This window comes from Helianthus annuus, chromosome 6, assembly GCF_002127325.2.
Source record: "Helianthus annuus cultivar XRQ/B chromosome 6, HanXRQr2.0-SUNRISE, whole genome shotgun sequence".
Lineage (NCBI taxonomy): Eukaryota > Viridiplantae > Streptophyta > Magnoliopsida > Asterales > Asteraceae > Helianthus > Helianthus annuus.
Window position 1 is genome coordinate 3,726,207 of NC_035438.2, and position 18,578 is coordinate 3,744,784.

The 18,578-nt window shown below is 37.0% G+C and overlaps 2 protein-coding genes across 2 annotated transcripts; both read left to right on the forward strand.

The window, feature by feature from the left end:
* Window positions 1-291: 291 nt before the first annotated feature.
* Window positions 292-6,515, forward strand: LOC110864406 (UDP-N-acetylmuramoyl-L-alanyl-D-glutamate--2,6-diaminopimelate ligase MurE homolog, chloroplastic). Its single transcript, XM_022113462.2, has 6 exons — window positions 292-783; window positions 3,366-4,755; window positions 5,102-5,218; window positions 5,300-5,475; window positions 5,582-5,727; window positions 6,096-6,515. The coding sequence occupies exons 1-6, from the start codon at window positions 337-339 to the stop codon at window positions 6,112-6,114; spliced, it is 2,295 nt and encodes a 764-aa protein (XP_021969154.1). The 5' UTR covers window positions 292-336; the 3' UTR covers window positions 6,115-6,515.
* A 3,009-nt stretch (window positions 6,516-9,524) lies between these two features.
* LOC110866084 (signal peptide peptidase-like 2) lies at window positions 9,525-17,646 on the forward strand (the record flags this gene model as incomplete). Its single annotated transcript, XM_022115432.2, is given in 15 exon segments — window positions 9,525-9,707; window positions 11,438-11,596; window positions 11,697-11,808; window positions 12,851-12,970; window positions 13,419-13,570; window positions 13,664-13,754; window positions 13,757-13,839; window positions 14,811-14,845; window positions 14,939-15,095; window positions 15,245-15,298; window positions 15,591-15,683; window positions 15,776-15,918; window positions 16,882-16,952; window positions 17,093-17,176; window positions 17,275-17,646. Coding segments are annotated over 15 exon segments (1,656 nt in total), but the record flags the coding sequence as incomplete, so codon positions are not given.
* Between the last annotated feature and the right edge of the window lie 932 nt (window positions 17,647-18,578).

Genomic DNA, 18,578 nt, shown 5'->3' on the forward strand with positions numbered 1-18,578 from the left:
TCTAAACAAAAGTTTTAGACCAAGTATGGTTTTAACTATTAACCGATAAAATAATCAAACAAAAAACTGTCAATCTAACCGAATAAACCGTACCATTTAACCGAGAAACCAATTGATTGATTTAATAATATAGATTAACCGATGAATTCTGTTTTGACTTTGGTTGACGATAAACATCAAGCCATGTATTTTACTATCTTTTTTCTTTCTTAAAGGGTATATAAGTTATAACCTCAAACGACGTCGTATGACTGATATCACCATCCCCTAAACCCCATTTCATATCCTTATCCCTTTCACTTTCTGTTCACCTTCAAACACTAAAACCCTCCATAGATGTTCTCCTCTCTCTCATCCCCGTTCTCTCTTTCTCTCTCTAAACCCCACCTCCACCCACCACTCCGCCACCGCCTCCCACCCTTCTTCCACCGCACCAACCTCACCCTTTTCGCCATTAACCGCGATGGCAAACACTATCCAAACCCGGCTGACATTGACCCACCCGAAGCCCCAGAAGACACAGTCCACGGTGTTTCCAAATTCAAACAACTGGACCTCAGAATAGCCCGTGCACGCAAGGCCCAAGATGCCCAGTATGAGAAAGATCAGTCCATTTTTCTTAAAGCAATTCAAGATGTTGAAGATGCTCCTGATGAGTCTGCTTCTACAGCCAATGATGATTCTGAGGGTGATTTGTATTCTGAGATTGATGACTCTATTGCTTTGAAGAGGAAGGAGTTTGTTAAAAAAGGGTTGTTGAAGCCAAATCCAAAGAAAGATGAGGTAAAAAATGTTGAATTTTGGTTGACCCACTTGGGATTTGTTGTTAAGAGTGGTTTTGAAGTTGTTGGTTGGTTAAAGATTGAATCTTTTTGTTGACCCACTTTGAATTTTGTAGTTAAAAGTGATTATGAACTTGTTGGTTGGTTAAAGATTGAATCTTTTTTGTTGACCCACTTTGAATTTTGTAGTTAAAAGTGATTATGAACTTGTTGGTTGGTTAAAGATTGAATATTTTTTGTTGACCCACTTTGAATTTTGTAGTTAAAAGTGATTATGAACTTGTTGGTTGGTTAAAGATTGAATCTTTATTGTTGACCCACTTTGAATTTTGTAGTTAAAAGTGATTATGAACTTGTTGGTTGGTTAAAGATTGAATCTTTTTTGTTGACCCACTTTGAATTTTGTAGTTAAAAGTGATTATGAACTTGTTGGTTGGTTAAAGATTGAATATTTTTTGTTGACCCACTTTGAATTTTGTAGTTAAAAGTGATTATGAACTTGTTGGTTGGTTAAAGATTGAATCTTTATTGTTGACCCACTTTGAATTTTGTAGTTAAAAGTGATTATGAACTTGTTGGTTGGTTAAAGATTGAATCTTTTTTGTTGACCCACTTTGAATTTTGTAGTTAAAAGTGATTATGAACTTGTTGGTTGGTTAAAGATTGAATCTTTTTTGTTGACCCACTTTGAATTTTGTAGTTAAAAGTGATTATGAACTTGTTGGTTGGTTAAAGATTGAATCTTTTTGTTGACCCACTTTGAATTTTGTAGTTAAAAGTGATTATGAACTTGTTGGTTGGTTAAAGATTGAATCATTTTGTTGACCCACTTGAAGTTTGTTGTTAAGAGTGATTATGAACTTGTTGGTTGGTTAAAGATTGAATCTTTTTGTTGACCCACTTTGAATTTTGTAGTTAAAAGTGATTATGAACTTGTTGGTTGGTTAAAGATTGAATCATTTTGTTGACCCACTTGAAGTTTGTTGTTAAGAGTGATTATGAACTTGTTGGTTGGTTAAAGATTGAATCTTTTTGTTGACCCACTTTGAATTTTGTAGTTAAAAGTGATTATGAACTTGTTGGTTGGTTAAAGATTGAATCATTTTGTTGACCCACTTGAAGTTTGTTGTTAACAGTGGTTTTGAACCTGTTGGTTGGTTAAAGATTGAATTTTTTGTTGGGTGTGTTGCTAATTTTATATATAGTTTAACATAAGTTTGAACTAGGCATAATTCTTATAATTCGGGATTATCTTAACCCACTCGAAGATTGTAGTGAAAAGTGATTTTGAACTTGTTTCTTGATAAAAGTTGAACATAAGTTTGAACTAGGCATAATTCTTATAATTGGGGATTATCTTAACCCACTTAAAGGTTGTAGTTAAAAGTGATTTTGAACTTGTTTCTTGATAAAAGATTGAATCTTTTTGTTTGTTGTCTTCCTAAATTTATATGTAGTTCAACATAAGTTTGAATTGGGCATAATTATTGTTAATTGTTGGGGATTATCTTAACCCACTTGAAGAAGTTTGTAGTTGAAAGTGATTTTGAACTTGTTGCTTGATAAAAGATAGGATCTTTTTGTTTGGTCTTTTACTAATGTCCAATTTTATATGTAGTTCAACCTAAGTTTAAATTTAACCCAATTCTTAATAAATTGGTGATTATCTTAGCCATGGTTTTAAAAAACGGTTGAGGCATGCGCCTCGAGGCGCGCCTCAAGGCGAAACGGCCAAAAAACGATTCTGAGGCGTGCCTCAGGGGGTTTATACTGTATGTAAGCCTCAGAGGGGCTGAGGCGCTAAAAAGGCTGCGCCTCAGGGGTTTTTGATATTTGTTTTTGAGTTTGTGTCAATTTCAAGGCTTCAAGCAATTTATGTCTTTTTTATGTGTGTTTTTAATTATTTTGATGAATTTGATGATGAACTTAGTTAGTATTACTATATGTTAAGATATATAATATTTATATTTATTTTTTTAACCCCGCCTCGGTTCGCCTCGAGGCTTACAAGGGAAAACGCCTCGAAACTCGTTTCCGTTTTTTTAAACCTTGATCTTAGCCCACTTGAAGAAGTTTGTAGTTAAAAGTGATTTTGAACTTGTTGCTTGATAAAAGATTGAATCTTTTTGTTAGTTGTTTAATTTCGTTTATGTGTAGATCAACATAAGTTTGAATTAGGCACAATTCTTAATAACTAGAGATTTTCGTGGTATTTATGTGATTTTAAACTAGTTTGGACTAAGGATTACGGCATTTTAAAGTTTCTTGATTTCAAAAACATAAATCTTTGCTTTCAGTTTATCCAGGGGCGGAACCAGAGGGGGGGTCAAGAGGGTCCGTTGACCCTCCGGTCACCGGAACCTTTTGAATTTTTATTTATAAATTTTGAGTTTTTGAAGATCAAACTTAGAGATGGACCCCCTAATTTGAACCAGTATAGAATATAAGCTTATGATGACCCCCTAACTAAATCGTTCTGGTTCCTCCACTGAGTTTATCAAAGGAACCTTTTACTGTTTAAAACTTTAATTGGTGTATTGTATATTCTTTATTATGCTGGAAATATATCAATTTTTGGTGCAGTCAAAGGAGGAGATAAAAGATGAAGTAGCAGATGAACTACAACCTCAAGAAGAAGACGACTTGGATGAAATTGACGAACTCGAAGAACTAAAAGGAGTCGGTGAGGATTCCGAGGCAGAAAATTCAGACCTCGACATAGATGACGATTTGGGTCCCGGTAATTCATCAGTTAAATCCGAATTCGAATCTGAATTTGATGCTTTTCGTAAAGGAGAAGTTAGAATTGTAGAACCCAAATGTAAAATGACGTTAGCCGAGCTTTTAGATGAGAGTAAGGTCGTACCTGTTTCGGTTTTGGGTAATTTAGAGATCGAAATCACGGGAATTCAACACGATTCAAGATTAGTTGAACCCGGTGACTTGTTTGTATGTTGCGTTGGGAAAAAAACCGATGGACATTTGTTTTTAACCGAGGCTGATAAAAGAGGGGCCGTTGCAGTTGTAGCTAGTAAAGAAATAGACATCGAAGAAACTTTAGGGTGTAAAGCGTTGGTTTTAGTTGAAGACACGAGTTCGGTTTTAGCAACTTTAGCAGCTTCATTTTATAAGCACCCATCAAAAAACGTAGCCATGATAGGTATCACGGGAACATATGGAAAATCGAGCTCCGCGTATTTGATAAAAGGTATGTACGAAGTGATGGGATTAAGAACGGGGATGATAACTAACGTTGCTCATTATATTCACGGTGAAAACCAGTTGGAAACAAAAAACACGATCCCGGATGGCGTTTCGCGTCAGAAACTGATGGCGAAAATGGTCCATAACGGGACGGAAGCTCTTGTTATGGAAGCTTCTTCTCACGAGCTTGAATCGGGAAAATGCGATGAAGTTGATTTCGATATCGCGGTTTTCACGAACCTAAGCACAGACCATTTGGATACACATGGGTCGGAAGAAGAGTACAAAAATGCTCAACTTAAGTTGTTTGGAAGAATGGTGGACCCCACTCGACACCGGAAAGTTGTGAACATTGATGACGCAAGCGCCCCTCTGTTTATCGCTCAAGGGAATCAAGACGTGCCAGTTGTTACATTTGCATTGGAGGATAAGAAAGCCGATGTACACCCATTACAGTTTGATCTTTCTCTCTTTGAGACACAAGTTTTGGTGGATACACCGAAGGGTATTTTGGAGATTTCGTCTGGATTACTCGGGAGGCAAAATATTTACAACATTCTTGCAGCGGTGGCCGTCGGGATTGCAGTAGAGGCACCGTTGGAAGACATCGTTAGGGGGATTGAAGAGGTTGATGTGGTCCCCGGTAGATGCGAGTTGATAGACGAGGAACAAACGTACGGGGTGGTGGTTGATTACGCAAATACCCCTGATGGTCTATCAAGACTTCTTGATAACGTTCGGGAACTCAATCCAAAAAGGATCATCACAGGTATGTAAATATGTAATACAATATATATATATATATATATATAGGGTGGGGTTCTAGAGTAAACACTAGTGTATTTGCGAACTGAGTGAACAAATCCTGGCCATTGATCTACACACGTGTATGACCAGGATCTCATCATCAAATCGTAAAATACACTAGTGTATTTCAACATCAAATCCTAGCTATTGATCTACACACATGTACGGCCAGGATTAGTTCACTCAGTTTGCAAGCTACACTAGTGTTCACTCTTGAACCTAATCCTATATATATATATATATATAACACAATACAAAATGTTTGACTAGTTATAGCATACCTAAAATACCCTTGACATTCAATCTAGTTATTGGTTGTCCGGGTGAGACCGAGAGAGGCAAACGGCCCGTGATGACAAAGATCGCAACAGACAAGAGTGACGTCACTATGCTGACATCAGACAATCCAAGAAACGAGGATCCACGTAAGCTTGTTTGAAAACCATAATCGTTACTAAAAGACGTGTATTGTAAGTATATAATGTTATGAATAACATGTGTACCAGTTGACATATTGGACGACATGTTAGCGGGCATAGGGCTGACCATGCAAGATTACCTGAAGCATCAAGCAGACGATTACCACCCGCCACTCGCAAACGGTCATAGACTGTTCCTTCATGATATTAGAAGGGTAGCTGTACGTTCGGCTGTTGCGATGGGCGAGGAGGGTGATATTGTTGTAAGTTAATTGCTAGTCTAGTAAAAAACGGTTGGCGGGCCCAGGCCCGGCCCAATATGTTTTGCTAAGGGTGGAATTTTTTTTTTGTTTTTAAATTTTGGTGTAGGTGGTTACAGGGAAAGGCCACGAGACGTATGATACAGTGGGCGATACAACAGAGTTTTTTGACGATAGAGAAGAATGCAGGGAAGCTTTGCAGTATGTAGATGAGCTACATCAATCGGGAATCGACACCAGTGAATTTCCATGGCGGTAAGATTCATCATTCATATAACTTTAAATTGAGTAAATTACGTTTTTGGCCCCTGTGGTTATATCACTTTTACTATATTAGCCCAAAATAAGAATTTTTAACATATCAGCCCTCATGATCTCTATAACTAACCATTATGGCCCTTAAGTCTAACCATTTTGGCCCCCATGGTCTCTATAACTAACCATTTTGGCCCCCATGATCTCTAGACCATGGGTGCATATGTTAAAAGTTCTTATTTTGGGCTAATATAGTAAAAGCGATATAACCACAGGGGCCAAAAACGTAATTTACTCCTTTAAATTTTAATGGCGTTAAGAATCATATTTCGGGTTGTTTGAACTTTTACTCCTCCATTTTGGTGCAGGTTGCCTGAGAGTTACTGAACAATGAGAGGGCTTATATGTCATTTAGTATGCGAAACAAAAGACGTCGTCTTTTCATTGTTAAAACAAGATGCCGTTCGTCATTGTTCTGGCAAGGTACAGTTTTGTAGGAACTAGACAACTTATGTTTGTATGAATTAGAGATTACCTTTAAGTGAATAGTATCATGATTCATGGGAGTTGAAAATGTTAATGAAGAAAGAAATCGGGTTGACGAAACGGATTCGACTTTTTCGGAGGATGAGAGAAGAGAATGCTACCCAAGCTTGTTTTCTTGTTTGGGATGATATGATCCTATGTATGTAGTGGTGGTGAACTATGACAGTTATCCTGTTGTAATATTTTAAAGGACTGGAAGTATTTTGTTACCATATATATTGGTATACATTGTTGTTTTTGTATTTTTGACTTTGTTGCTCTCATTTGGGGTGCGAGTCGAACTACTCGTGAGCTACTCGAGCTCGGCTCGAAAAAAAGCTCGAACGAGCCGAGCTTAAACGAGCTCAAGTCCGAGCCTAAGAAACTAGCTCGTTTAGTAAACGAGCCCGAGCTTCGCTTATCGAGCTCGAGCCGGCTCGCGAGCCTAAACGAGCTTTCTGTTTAAATATTTTTTATTAATATATTAAACATATATTTATATAATAATAATTACCATTTATATAAATATAAAAAAAATAACTTAATGTATGTATAATAACTAGTTAATTGCCCTGCCCGTGTTGTGGGGCGTTAAATCGAATATTTCTTAATTTCATAACATGTACACATGTATTTTAGTTACTTGTACATACTATTTATAGCACGATCTCAAAAAAAAAATATATATATATCGAGTCAACCAATTAAAATAAAACACTACCATAGTTTTGCTACAAAAAAGCTAAAATGATAGCAAGTCTGAAATTTTTAGTTGGGGCAAAATAGTAATTTGTTAGAAACAATGAGCAAAATCATATTTTTGAACTAAGAGCAAAGTTGTAATTTTGAGCTACGGAAAAAAAAAAACAAAAACGATAGCAATACTACAAATTTTAACTGGGGCAAAATTGTAATTTTTAAATGAGGGCAAACTCATTATTTTAAACTGATGGCAAATTCATAATTTTAAGCTGGGAGGCAAAACTATAATTTTATTTTGAACTGAAGTAAAATAATAGTTTCGAACTAAGGATAAAAACGTAACTTTTAGCTGGGGACAAAAGCAAAATTTTATTTTGAAACTGAGGATAAAATCGTTATTTTAAATCGAAATATTGTTATTGAAATCAGGAAAAGAAAAAAAATATACAGTGGTGGCCGCCCAAAGCCACCACTAATTTACAAGCACTATTCCCGCCAATCTTGAGAATGTAGTTATTGGAAATAATTATAATTAATATAAATTAATTAATAAATACTAAACGAGTCGAGCCCGAGCCGAGCTCGAGCTTGAAGAGCCAAGCTCGAGCTTTAGAAATAAAGCTCGAATCGAGCTGAGCTCGAGCTCGAGCTTTCATATGTTAAACGAGCTCGAGCCTGTTCGAGCTCGGCTCGTTTGCAACCCTATTGCTCATGACCCTTCTCTCTTATCTCTTCCATACCCATACCATCCTCTTTACACAAGGTATGTCACCATTACATGGTTGTCTTGTATTACAAAGACAAAGAGGAATGGGAATGAAGTAACACAATTTACCAACCATAGATAGATATGAGATCTCTTCTCTTTGTATAAGACATATACATAATATATGTAACATTGATATAAATATATTATCCAACACTTTCCATACTTGTGTATACTTAAGTATACATGGGTTCAAATGAGACTATTAAATATATTACACTATCACGAATATCGTATTTACTGAAAAATACGTGTATTCACTGTTGAATACGCTACTCGTGAAACTGTAGTGTATATACTAGTTTTTTTTCTTGAACGACAACGGAATTTTATAAGAAAACGCTAGCAAGATGCTAGTGCAGAAGAATACAAACGACATGTGGTTCATAGTTATACATAAATTTACCTGGTAGGTTGGAATGACAAGATTTTCAATAATTACAATTACGAGAAGAATCCGAAGAAAATCATGGAGAACAATGCAACTTCATGCGTTAGGGTTAAAAAAAAGCTAAAATGAACAATCTTGTATGAAACGAACGGTGTACCTTTAGAATAAATAGTTTCGATGCTTATATTTAAACCCATCACTATTATATGTGACTAAATTTACTTCAAAAAATTACTTTGTGATACATAGCCTTGTAATTTTTTAAGAACCCTAACATGTAAATGTGATGTATTGATGCATGTGAAAGAAAATTGATAAATGATAAATATGGTCAAATTTGACCTAGAACAAAGTTTTGATTTTTGAACATTATTAGGGTGCCCGGGGCACAATCGGTGACCCCATGCGGGGACCGATTTCCCCGATCAGGGAGGTGCCGTCGGCCTAGCGGGGAGCCAAAAACGGGGAGGATGATCGGTGAGGAGGCACCGAAGAGAGGGGAGGAGAGAGAAGGTGGGCCCCATTCAATCAACCAATGATATATTTTTTTTTTTTTTAATAAAAAACCAAGTCACCTAAGAGGGGAATGCCGCCATCAATTTAGGGTGTGAGGGGAGTTTAAGAGGAGAGTTGACGTGGCACACGAGGATTGGTTATGCGTAAGAGAGGGGACTCCCCTCTTAGGGGAGTGCCCCTTACACCCTTAGGCTTAAGGGTGTGGTATAAAGTCCTTAACGGATTTATCACATCACATCACATCAGCGTCACATCAGTGCTATGTCACATAGGGAGCTTTAAAGCCGCTCCCTTTAACTTGCATGCAATGATTTAAAGCCCCTTATTAAACAAAATATAAAAAAAATAAAGAGAAAAGATTTGATTGGTTGATATTATATGGGCCCCACTTGTTTTTCCCTTTAACGAACGTTAGCATGCTGGCGGACATAAGGTAGCGCTCCCTGATAACGTGCACAGGGTGGGGGAGGACGCTATGGAACGCCAATTTTGATGATACGGTGGGGTGGCACGAGGCCACACCCCCTGGCCTTAATGACCAACAAATTTTTAATTAATGGTATCATTTTTAACATTCTGGAGTAATTTATGGAACAATTAATATCTGTGAAACTCGAGGTAACAAAAAATATTTAAAAAAAAAACCTATGTTATTGGGAAATAATAATTTGTTCTAGAGTGTAATTGTCTTCACTCTTCAGTTCTTCAAGTTTTAACATTTTACAAATAAAATATAAAACTTGTTTCAGTCCAATAAGAAATGTCTTTTCACCAGATAGACCTGAAAAGATCATACTTTTGATTAACAATGCCAAAAATCTTCAATCTTTCTTTACATCTCATCTTCTTCTTCTTCTGCTACCTGCAACTAACTGTAGCCTTTACATACAGTAGTGAAAAAGAAGGATCTTGTTGTTAAAGATTCACCTAATCTGTCATGGTTTTTCAAGATTCTGTTTCTTTATATTATTATTGATTATTATTTTCTTCAGTAACCCTACTCCAGTAGCTGCTGGAGACATTGTGCATGATGACAAATTTGCCCCCAAGAAGCCTGGTTGTGAGAATGACTTTGTCCTGGTAAAATCATTAAATCTGTCTTTTTTTTTTTTTTTTTTTTTTTCGCTTCATGTTGTTTTGATTTGATACCTAAAGTGGTAGCATAGAGTTTGAAGTGTGAAACTGGAATTGGATCTCATTTTGAACCTGTTTTGCTATGCAGTTAGATATCTCGGTTATCGGTCCTCATGTAAAATATCGGTACCATAATATCGGCGATATTGACCGGTATATCACCGATTTACCTGATATCAATAAACGCCCCGCTTGCGGTATGCGCATATAATGTATATATGTGTGGGCCATCGGGGGGCAAAAGTGAAAGTGCACTAATTTTAACGTTATTTTGCTAATTTCGTGAAAATAACGTTAAAAAGCTGAGGACGGTTAATCATGCATCATGTTGCAGCGTTGATAGCTGAAAGACAAAAGGGTACATGCACTAATCGGTCTTTGTCCCGATTGCTGAGTGTTATGTGCCTTATGTCCAAGGCTTGATGCAAAACTACTATCGAGCCGGGGGTCTCACTGGCAGCAGCCTCTCTATTTATACGGGGTAGAGGTAAGGCTGTCTACATCTTACCCTCCTTAGACCCTACCTTTGCTTTGCTATTGGTGGGGTTTACTGAGTATGATGATGATGATGACCCGATATCAATACCTTTCTTCTTACTTCTACCATTCGTCTGTCTTCTTATTGCTGCTATTAGTGTTTTAAATCTTACAATTGTTAGTGTTTGAAGTCTTAATGAGTTCCTAGTTGCTACAATTGTTAGTGTTTTGCAAGTTGCAAACGGTTAATTTGTTAATGGTAGGAGAGTATACTGAATTGTTAGTATTAAATTGCTATATATATATATATATAAATTTTGCATGATATTAAACTTACCGCTATCCCCCACCACGATAACCGATATCTAGGGCTGTAAACGAACCGGACGTTCAACGAACAGTTAACTGTTCGGCGGGAAGTTCGTTTATGTTCGTTCGTTTAATAAACGAACGAACATGATTTCATTCGATTAGTTAAATGAACGAACATGAACAGATGTCTCGTTCGTTCAATTGTGTTCGTGGACGTTGGGTAAGGTGTTCGTGAACGTGTTCGTGAACACTCGTTCATTTGTGTTCGTTTATGTTCGTATGTTTGTGTTTTAATTAAATATTTTTGTACTTTCATATATTTTATCTATACTTTTTATATTATTAAACTTTTATTTATTTTATTACCCTGACAATTAAACTAGGAAACCCTATTTCCCCTTGTTTATGCACCATTTCCCTTTCCTTTCTCATTATTTACATCGACGTATACGATGGACCTCCGTTCCACAATAAGGGATTCAAGTTCCAGTGCTACTACTCTCTGGGCCATCCACCTTTATCCTTCGTCGCGTTCGCCAATTTTATTTGTGTTCATTTGTGTTCGTGAATCGTTCGTGAACACGCTCATTTCCTTAATGAACGAAGACGAACATAAAATCTCGTTCGGTAAGTGTTCACGAACCGTTCGTAAACACATTTATTTCCTTAACGAACGAACACGAACAAGGCCTTGTTCGTGTTCGTTCGGTTCGTTTACATCCCTACCGATATCTCAAATATCGGTCCTTGACAGATATCCGATTTTTTACCGCATTAACTGCTTAGCTGTTTTGCTCGACTTTCCGGTTAAAAGATGGAATTTAACATAGAATTTAAAGCAAGAAAGTTGACCCACTTTCTGTTGCTTTGACTTTTGATCTTGATAGGTAAAGGTTCAAACTTGGGTTGATGGTGTGGAAGGTGCTGAGTTTGTTGGTGTCGGTGCTAGATTCGGAACTACGATTGTATCCAAGGAGAAAAATGCAAACCAAACTCATCTTACTCGATCGGACCCTCGCGATTGTTGCAGTCAACCAAAGAAAAAGGTCTCTGTTAGTCAGTTTTTAATACAGTTTTTAGACGTAAACTCACCGAGTGCATTCATCTATAGTATTTACTAACCTAGTTATCTTTGTTTTATGACAGCTTACTGGTGATGTCATCATGGTGACCCGGGGTCGTTGCAAATTCACAACAAAGGCGAATTTTGCACAAGCAGCTGGCGCTTCAGCAGTACTTATTATAAATAACCAAAGAGGTAAATAATAAGCTGTTGTATTCGAACAGTGGCGAAGTATAGAAGGGGCGGGAAGGGGCGCCCGACCCCCCGAACTTTTCGCTCAGTAGTGTTATATATGTAGTTTTCGTATAGAAATTTTTGGGTATATACGTTTTCGACCCCCCAGTTCTATAGAATTTTTTTGGTATATACGTTTTCAACCCCCCGTCATTCGGGTCAAGCTTCGCCACTGTATTCGAAGATGCAACATTGCTTTTTTGTAGAAAGATTTCAATGTAAACTACAAATTTTTAGGTGCTTGAATATATTTATTTTAATATGTTAGTTGATTAAAGCTAGAGATAGCAAGCAGTCAAGCTTTATTTAGTTGATTTTTTTTACTAGGGCTGTAAACGAGCCGAGTCGAGCCGAGCTAGACCCAGCTCGAGCTCGGCTCGAACTCAATTCGAGCTGGCTCAGCTCGAGCTCGAATTTCAAATCAAGCTGAGATTTGAGGCTCGAGCTCGACTCGATTAGAATTCGAGCTAGCTCGGCTCGGCTCGATCTAGCTCGAACTAACAAAAACCCGCAAATTTTACTACTTAAAAAGCACTTAAAAATGAATTTCTTCATAGACAAAGGGCCATAATTGCCATTTAATTTAACCATATGGCTAAATATGCAAATATAAATAGTTAATTTACTTTGTACATTGTCTTTACCTTCTTTTATAGGGGAAATACTCCCTTAGTTTTTGTTTTCTAAGCGATGTGGGACAAAAAAAATGAAGGATGCAAACCTTATCGAGCCAGCTCACGAGCTCACGAGCGAGCCAGACCAAGCTCGAGCTCGGCTCGTTTACAAACCGAGCCGAGCCGAGCTGGCTCGTTAACAACCGAGCTAATTTCGAGCCGAGCTTTTTTTGAGCGAGTTTCGAGCGAGCTGCGAGCCACGAGTTTTTTGAACACCCCTATTTTTTACACAGTAATTTCTTTATTTCACAAGTAGTCCATTTTTTTTTACTTTAATCATGTGATTATTGAATCCAACATGTTTTTTTTCCTTCTTTGTAATCTTACAGAACTCTATAAGATGGTTTGTGAGCCTGACGAAACCGATCTAGACATACACATACCAACGGTTATGCTTCCTCAAGATGCTGGTGTGGAGTTAGAGAGAATGTTGTCGAATGGTTCATCAAGTAAGTCCTTTTTAGCGGTGGCAACTATGGGCAGGTCGGGTGACCGGTCAAAATAGGATTTTTAAATAATTAGTGTCAAATATTATTAGAAAATTTATATTATTTCAACATCTTAATTAAATAAAGTGATATAAGAGGTGAACAGTACACACTTGAGTGACATTCCACCCATTAGAGATTAAACATAACAAATCGACCCGTTTTCGGCCAGAACCTGTAAATTCCGGCAATTAATCCTATCTACTTCAATATGGATTGAAGAAGGTGTTAAAACACGTCTACTAAAAAATTACTTATAAAGATGTGTGCATATACATATAAAATTGAAAATTACATATAAAATCTCAATCTGATTAATCCCGACTAGCACCTAACGATTCTTAAAAGTTAAAACACTGGTTATCATCATTATGCTACCTTTCTCTGAAGGTTTTCAACCACACTCTAGTTTCCGTGCAGTTATACTCACCAAAAAGACCGGTTGTCGACATAGCCGAAGTATTTCTATGGCTAATGGCAGTTGGCACCGTTTTATGTGCCTCTTATTGGTCTGCATGGAGTGCAAATGAAGCAGCTATAGAGCATGATAAATTACTACAGGTCAAAATCTTATTCTTACCTTTTCGAACCTGTATTGTCCTACTTGGCGCTGACATGGCGTGCATTGACGTATGAGATGTCCAATTCTTGTAGGATTTTTCAGAGGACCTTTCGAACGCAAAAGTTGTTGGTACAAGTGGGATTGTGGAAGTCAACACAAAGTCAGCAGTCTTGTTTGTTGTTGTTGCTTCTTGATTCTCCTTTACAAGTTAATGTCGGAATGGTTCATTGAACTTTTGGTGGTCATTTTCTGCATAGGAGGTGTAGAGGTATGTGTCCTTTGAATTGAGTCTGAATCATGGTTGTAAAAATCCTGACTAGTCTCTCCGATTATTCGCCGATTAATTACTAATCGGAGGGTCACTGATTAATGGCCGATTAATTGCTAGGTGGTCAATGACGGTCCTATTCTAGCCAAATTTTGGGCAGATCCCGGCTAAATTTCGACCAAACCATATAAATTCTTGCCAATTACTTAAAAAAATGGGTCAATGAGGGGTTAAAACACGCCTACCATAAAAAACGACATATAAAAATGTGTTTGTATATATATAACTAAAAGTTACATATAAAAATCCGATTAATTCGGATTAATCCCTATTAATCCCGATTAAACGCTAGTCGGTACCCCACCGACTGACTAGCGCCTAGCGATTCTTACAACACTGGTCTGAATATTAAGATAATGTTTGAAAACTAAACAGAATAAAATATAGAGTGAAATGCTATTTTCGTCCTTGAGGTTTGGCCAGTTTTGCGATTTTCGTCCAAAGGGTTGTTTTTTAGCATCTAGATCCAAAAGGTTTGAAATCTTGCCGTTTCCATCCGGCTTGTTAACTCCATCTATTTTTCTCCGTTAAGTCAGGGGCATTTTCGTCTTTTTTGATAACTTAAAGGGCAACTCGGTCTTTTGAATACTTGTACATTATGCTTGTACATAAAGTGAAAAAGACCGAACTGCCCTTTAAGTTAACAAAAAAGACAAAAATACCCTGACTTAACGGAGCAAAATGGATGGAGTTAACGAGCCGGATGAAAATGGAAGATTTCAAACCTTTTGGATCCAAATGTGGAAAAACAAACCTTTGGACGAAAGTCGCAAAACTGGCCAAACCTCAAGGACGAAATGGTATTGTACTCTAAAATATATGAATATGTTTTGTCATATACCCTTATAAATTATTAAATAAATTTTACAATTACAAAATAAATTGATTAAAGACCGTTTTTTTACATGTAGGGATTGCAAACATGCATAGTTGCTTTGCTATCAAGGTACAATATTTCTTCTCTTCACAGTTATCTTTTATCATGATATAAAATTTATATAATATTAAAAATTAAAAATATATCTACCTGATTTTTCAGGTGGTTCAAACATGCTGCACAATCTTATATTAAAGTACCGTTTTTCGGACCTGTTTCATACCTTACTTTGGCGGTTTTGCCGTTTTGCGTTGTTTTTGCGGTTCTTTGGGCAGTGTATCGGCAATCCAAGTTTTCATGGATCGCTCAAGATATACTCGTAAGTCAACTTTACATACCATAGTTATCAAATATTTCATCGAGAAGCAAGAAAGATTGCATGTAAATAATGTAATATAGCTTCGTGAACGGGTCATTTTAAAGTTCATTAAGTTTTATCAATGGATTTTGTTTTGTTAAATCCTTCAGGGAATTGCACTGATAATTACAGTACTTCAGATCGTGCATGTACCTAATCTCAAGGTAAATATTTTGAAGTAGAAGGGTATCTTAGGCATTTGACACATCACATTCAAGCAATGATGTTTCAACAGTGGCGGAACCAGAACGATTTAGTTAGGGGGTCATCATAAGCTTATATTCTATACTGGTTCAAATTAGGGGGTCCATCTCTAAGTTTGTTCTTCAAAAACTCAAAATTTATAAATAAAATTTCAAAAAGTTCCGGTGACTGGAGGGTCAACGGACCCTCTTGACCCCCCTCTAGTTCCGCCCCTGTGTTTCAAAATACTTAAATGTATGTTTTGTGGTTCAGGTTGGGACCGTTCTGCTCGGTTGTGCTTTCTTGTACGACATTTTTTGGGTTTTTGTTTCTAAAAAATTGTTCCACGAAAGCGTGATGATTGTGGTAAGTCAACCTTGTTCCTAATCAATCATCAGTTGACTGCTTTTAGTGCTAAAATAATAAAAAAAAATTTTTTCATAATTGTTTGTTTTTAGGTGGCTCGCGGTGATAAAAGTGGGGAGGATGGTATCCCGATGCTGCTTAAGATACCACGCATGTTTGACCCGTGGGGCGGTTTTAGTATTATCGGCTTTGGTGACATTCTTTTACCTGGTTTGTTAATCACATTTTCCCTCAGGTTTCTTTCGCATCTTTATCTTGTTGATTTCATCTTAATTATGTGAAATTATGTCGATTGCTGTTATATTATATCGCTAACGGCCTAACGGGTCAAATGGTGATACTAAATATATTCATTAAAAAAATGGGTCAAACAGGTCAAAGACGTTGAAGTAAGCCAATTAGGGCTGCAAACGAACCGAACGAGCACGAACAAGACCGTGTTCGTGTTCGTTTGTTAAAAAATATATGCGTTCGCGAACCGTTCACGAACACTTATCAAACGAGATTTTATGTTCGTGTTCGTTTGTTAAGGAAATGAACTTGTTCGTGTTCGTTTGTGTTTGTTTGTTAAGTTTAGGCAACGAACAAAAACGAACGTTGACGAACACAGACGAGCACAAATTAATGTTCATGAACACAAATGGAAACAAACAATCGTTCACGAACAAAATATATAATACGCCAACACTTATTAGATATTTAGTTTGTCGGAATTTCGAAGTATTTAAATAAATATAAAAACTAAAAACACTAATGAACTATTGAACACAAACGAATACGTTAACGAACGTTCACGAACATAAACGAACAAACACGACCTCTGTTCATGTTTGTTCATTTAACTAAACGAACGAAATTTCGTGTTCGTTTGTTTAATAAACGAACGAACACAAACGAACTTCCCGCCGAACGGTTCACGAACTGTTCACTGAACGTTTGGTTCGTTTGCTGCCCTAAAGCCAAACCATACTCAGGTTATTAGGAAAAAGGCAAAAAATTAGGAAAAAGGCAAAAAAAAAAAGTTTGTGGGTCAATGCAACGTAACTTGACCCGTTATGACCTGCTTTAAAGCTTTATCTGTTTTGACTTGAACTCATTTTGACCCGTTATCTTATCAGCCCGTTTCGTCAGCTCTAAAATATGAAAATTGTGGCTTTACTTAACGCTTAGTTTGTTTTTAACTAAAAACTCGGTGCAGGTATGATTGGTTGGCAAAAAAGCGCATCCGGGCTGGGTATTTCTTGTGGGCAATGTTCGCTTACGGGTTAGGTAACAAACATCTATAACAAAACCTTTTTTTTACTGAATTTTCATATCGGTTCCTTAATCCTTATCAACCATGTTTGTGAAAACATTGATCGGTTTAGATGTCTAGAATGTTTTAACGAGAATTCTATGTTATACGACAGGTCTCCTTATAACTTACGTAGCTTTAAATCTGATGGATGGTCATGGTCAACCGGCATTGCTATACATCGTTCCCTTTACTTTAGGTAAGTTCGAGTTTAACTTAACTTGATTTTTGAATAATGCTTAAATTATAAGATATTAAAAATATCGTTGCATAATGGGTCGGACCCGAATGATGCAGGAACCTTTTTGTCACTGGGAAAGAAGAGAGGGGAGCTTGGAATTCTGTGGTCGAGTGGTCAACCCGAAAGAGAGTGTCCACATGTTCGGCTCGGACAAACTCATGCACCAAATGAATAAAAAGTTAAAAACTACTTATTGTTGTTTATAAGTGTTAGGTTTATAATGTAGCAAAAAGTTCTTGTGTGAGTGAAGAAATCTTGTTCGTATAATGTTTTTTCACACTCACTGAGTTGACTCAGTGAAAAACCTTGAATGTGCTCACTTGGTTATGAGTTGACTCAGAGTAAAGGTTCTGTAATTGTTGACTAAACAATATCCATTGCTGTCCATTTTTTCAAAATTCATGTAATAAGATTTTTGACTTATATTATTTTTGACTTGGTTATAAATAAGTCCAGAGGCTCGAGAGTTACTCGGGATCGGCTTGGTTAAAAGCTTGAACGAGCCGAGCTTTAACGGGCCTGATCTCGAGCCTGAAATATAGCTCGTTTAGTTATCGAGTCCGAGCTCGAGCCTGAAATACAAAGCTCAGCCTAAACGAGCCCAAACAATATTTTAGTTTTTTTTTTTGAGTGAATTGCAAGTTTTGTCCTTTATCTTTAGGCCATTTTACAAGTTTTGTCCTTTATGTTTAAATTTGACGAGTTTTGTCCTTTATGTTTAAAAATCAAGCACGTTTTACCCTTTGGGCCTTAAAAATCAAGCACGTTTTGTCCTTTATGTTTAAAAATCAAGCACGTTTTGTCCTTTATGTTTAAAAAATCAAGCACGTTTTGTCCTTAAAAATCAAGCACGTTTTGCCCAAAGGGTAAAACATGCTTGATTTTCAAACATAAAGGACAAAACTCGTCAAATTTAAACATAAAGGACAAAACTTGCAAAATGGCCTAAAGATAAAGGACAAAACTTGCAATTCACTCTTTTTTTTCATATGTAACATAACAATGATGGTAACATTGGCGAGCCGAGCTTTGGTCATTTAAGCGATATTGAAGCGAGCTCAAGCCGAGCTTTTAGCTCGTCTGAGGTTGTTCTCAAAGTAGCTTGAGCCGAGCTCAAGCTTTGCGTTTTACTCGCGAGCCGAGCTCAAACTCAAATAAGTAGGCTCGAACCGAGCCGAGCTCGAGCCTCGTCGGGCTCTGGCTTGACCCAACGTGTTTACACTGAGACAACGCTAACAAGTTGGAGCTATTTATTTACGATTCTAGTTAGAGGTGGTATAAAAATAGGTTAGGTTAGGTTACGGTTAACCCGTATAAAAATATGGGTTGACGTAAATAAATGATGGGTTGACCAGGTTTA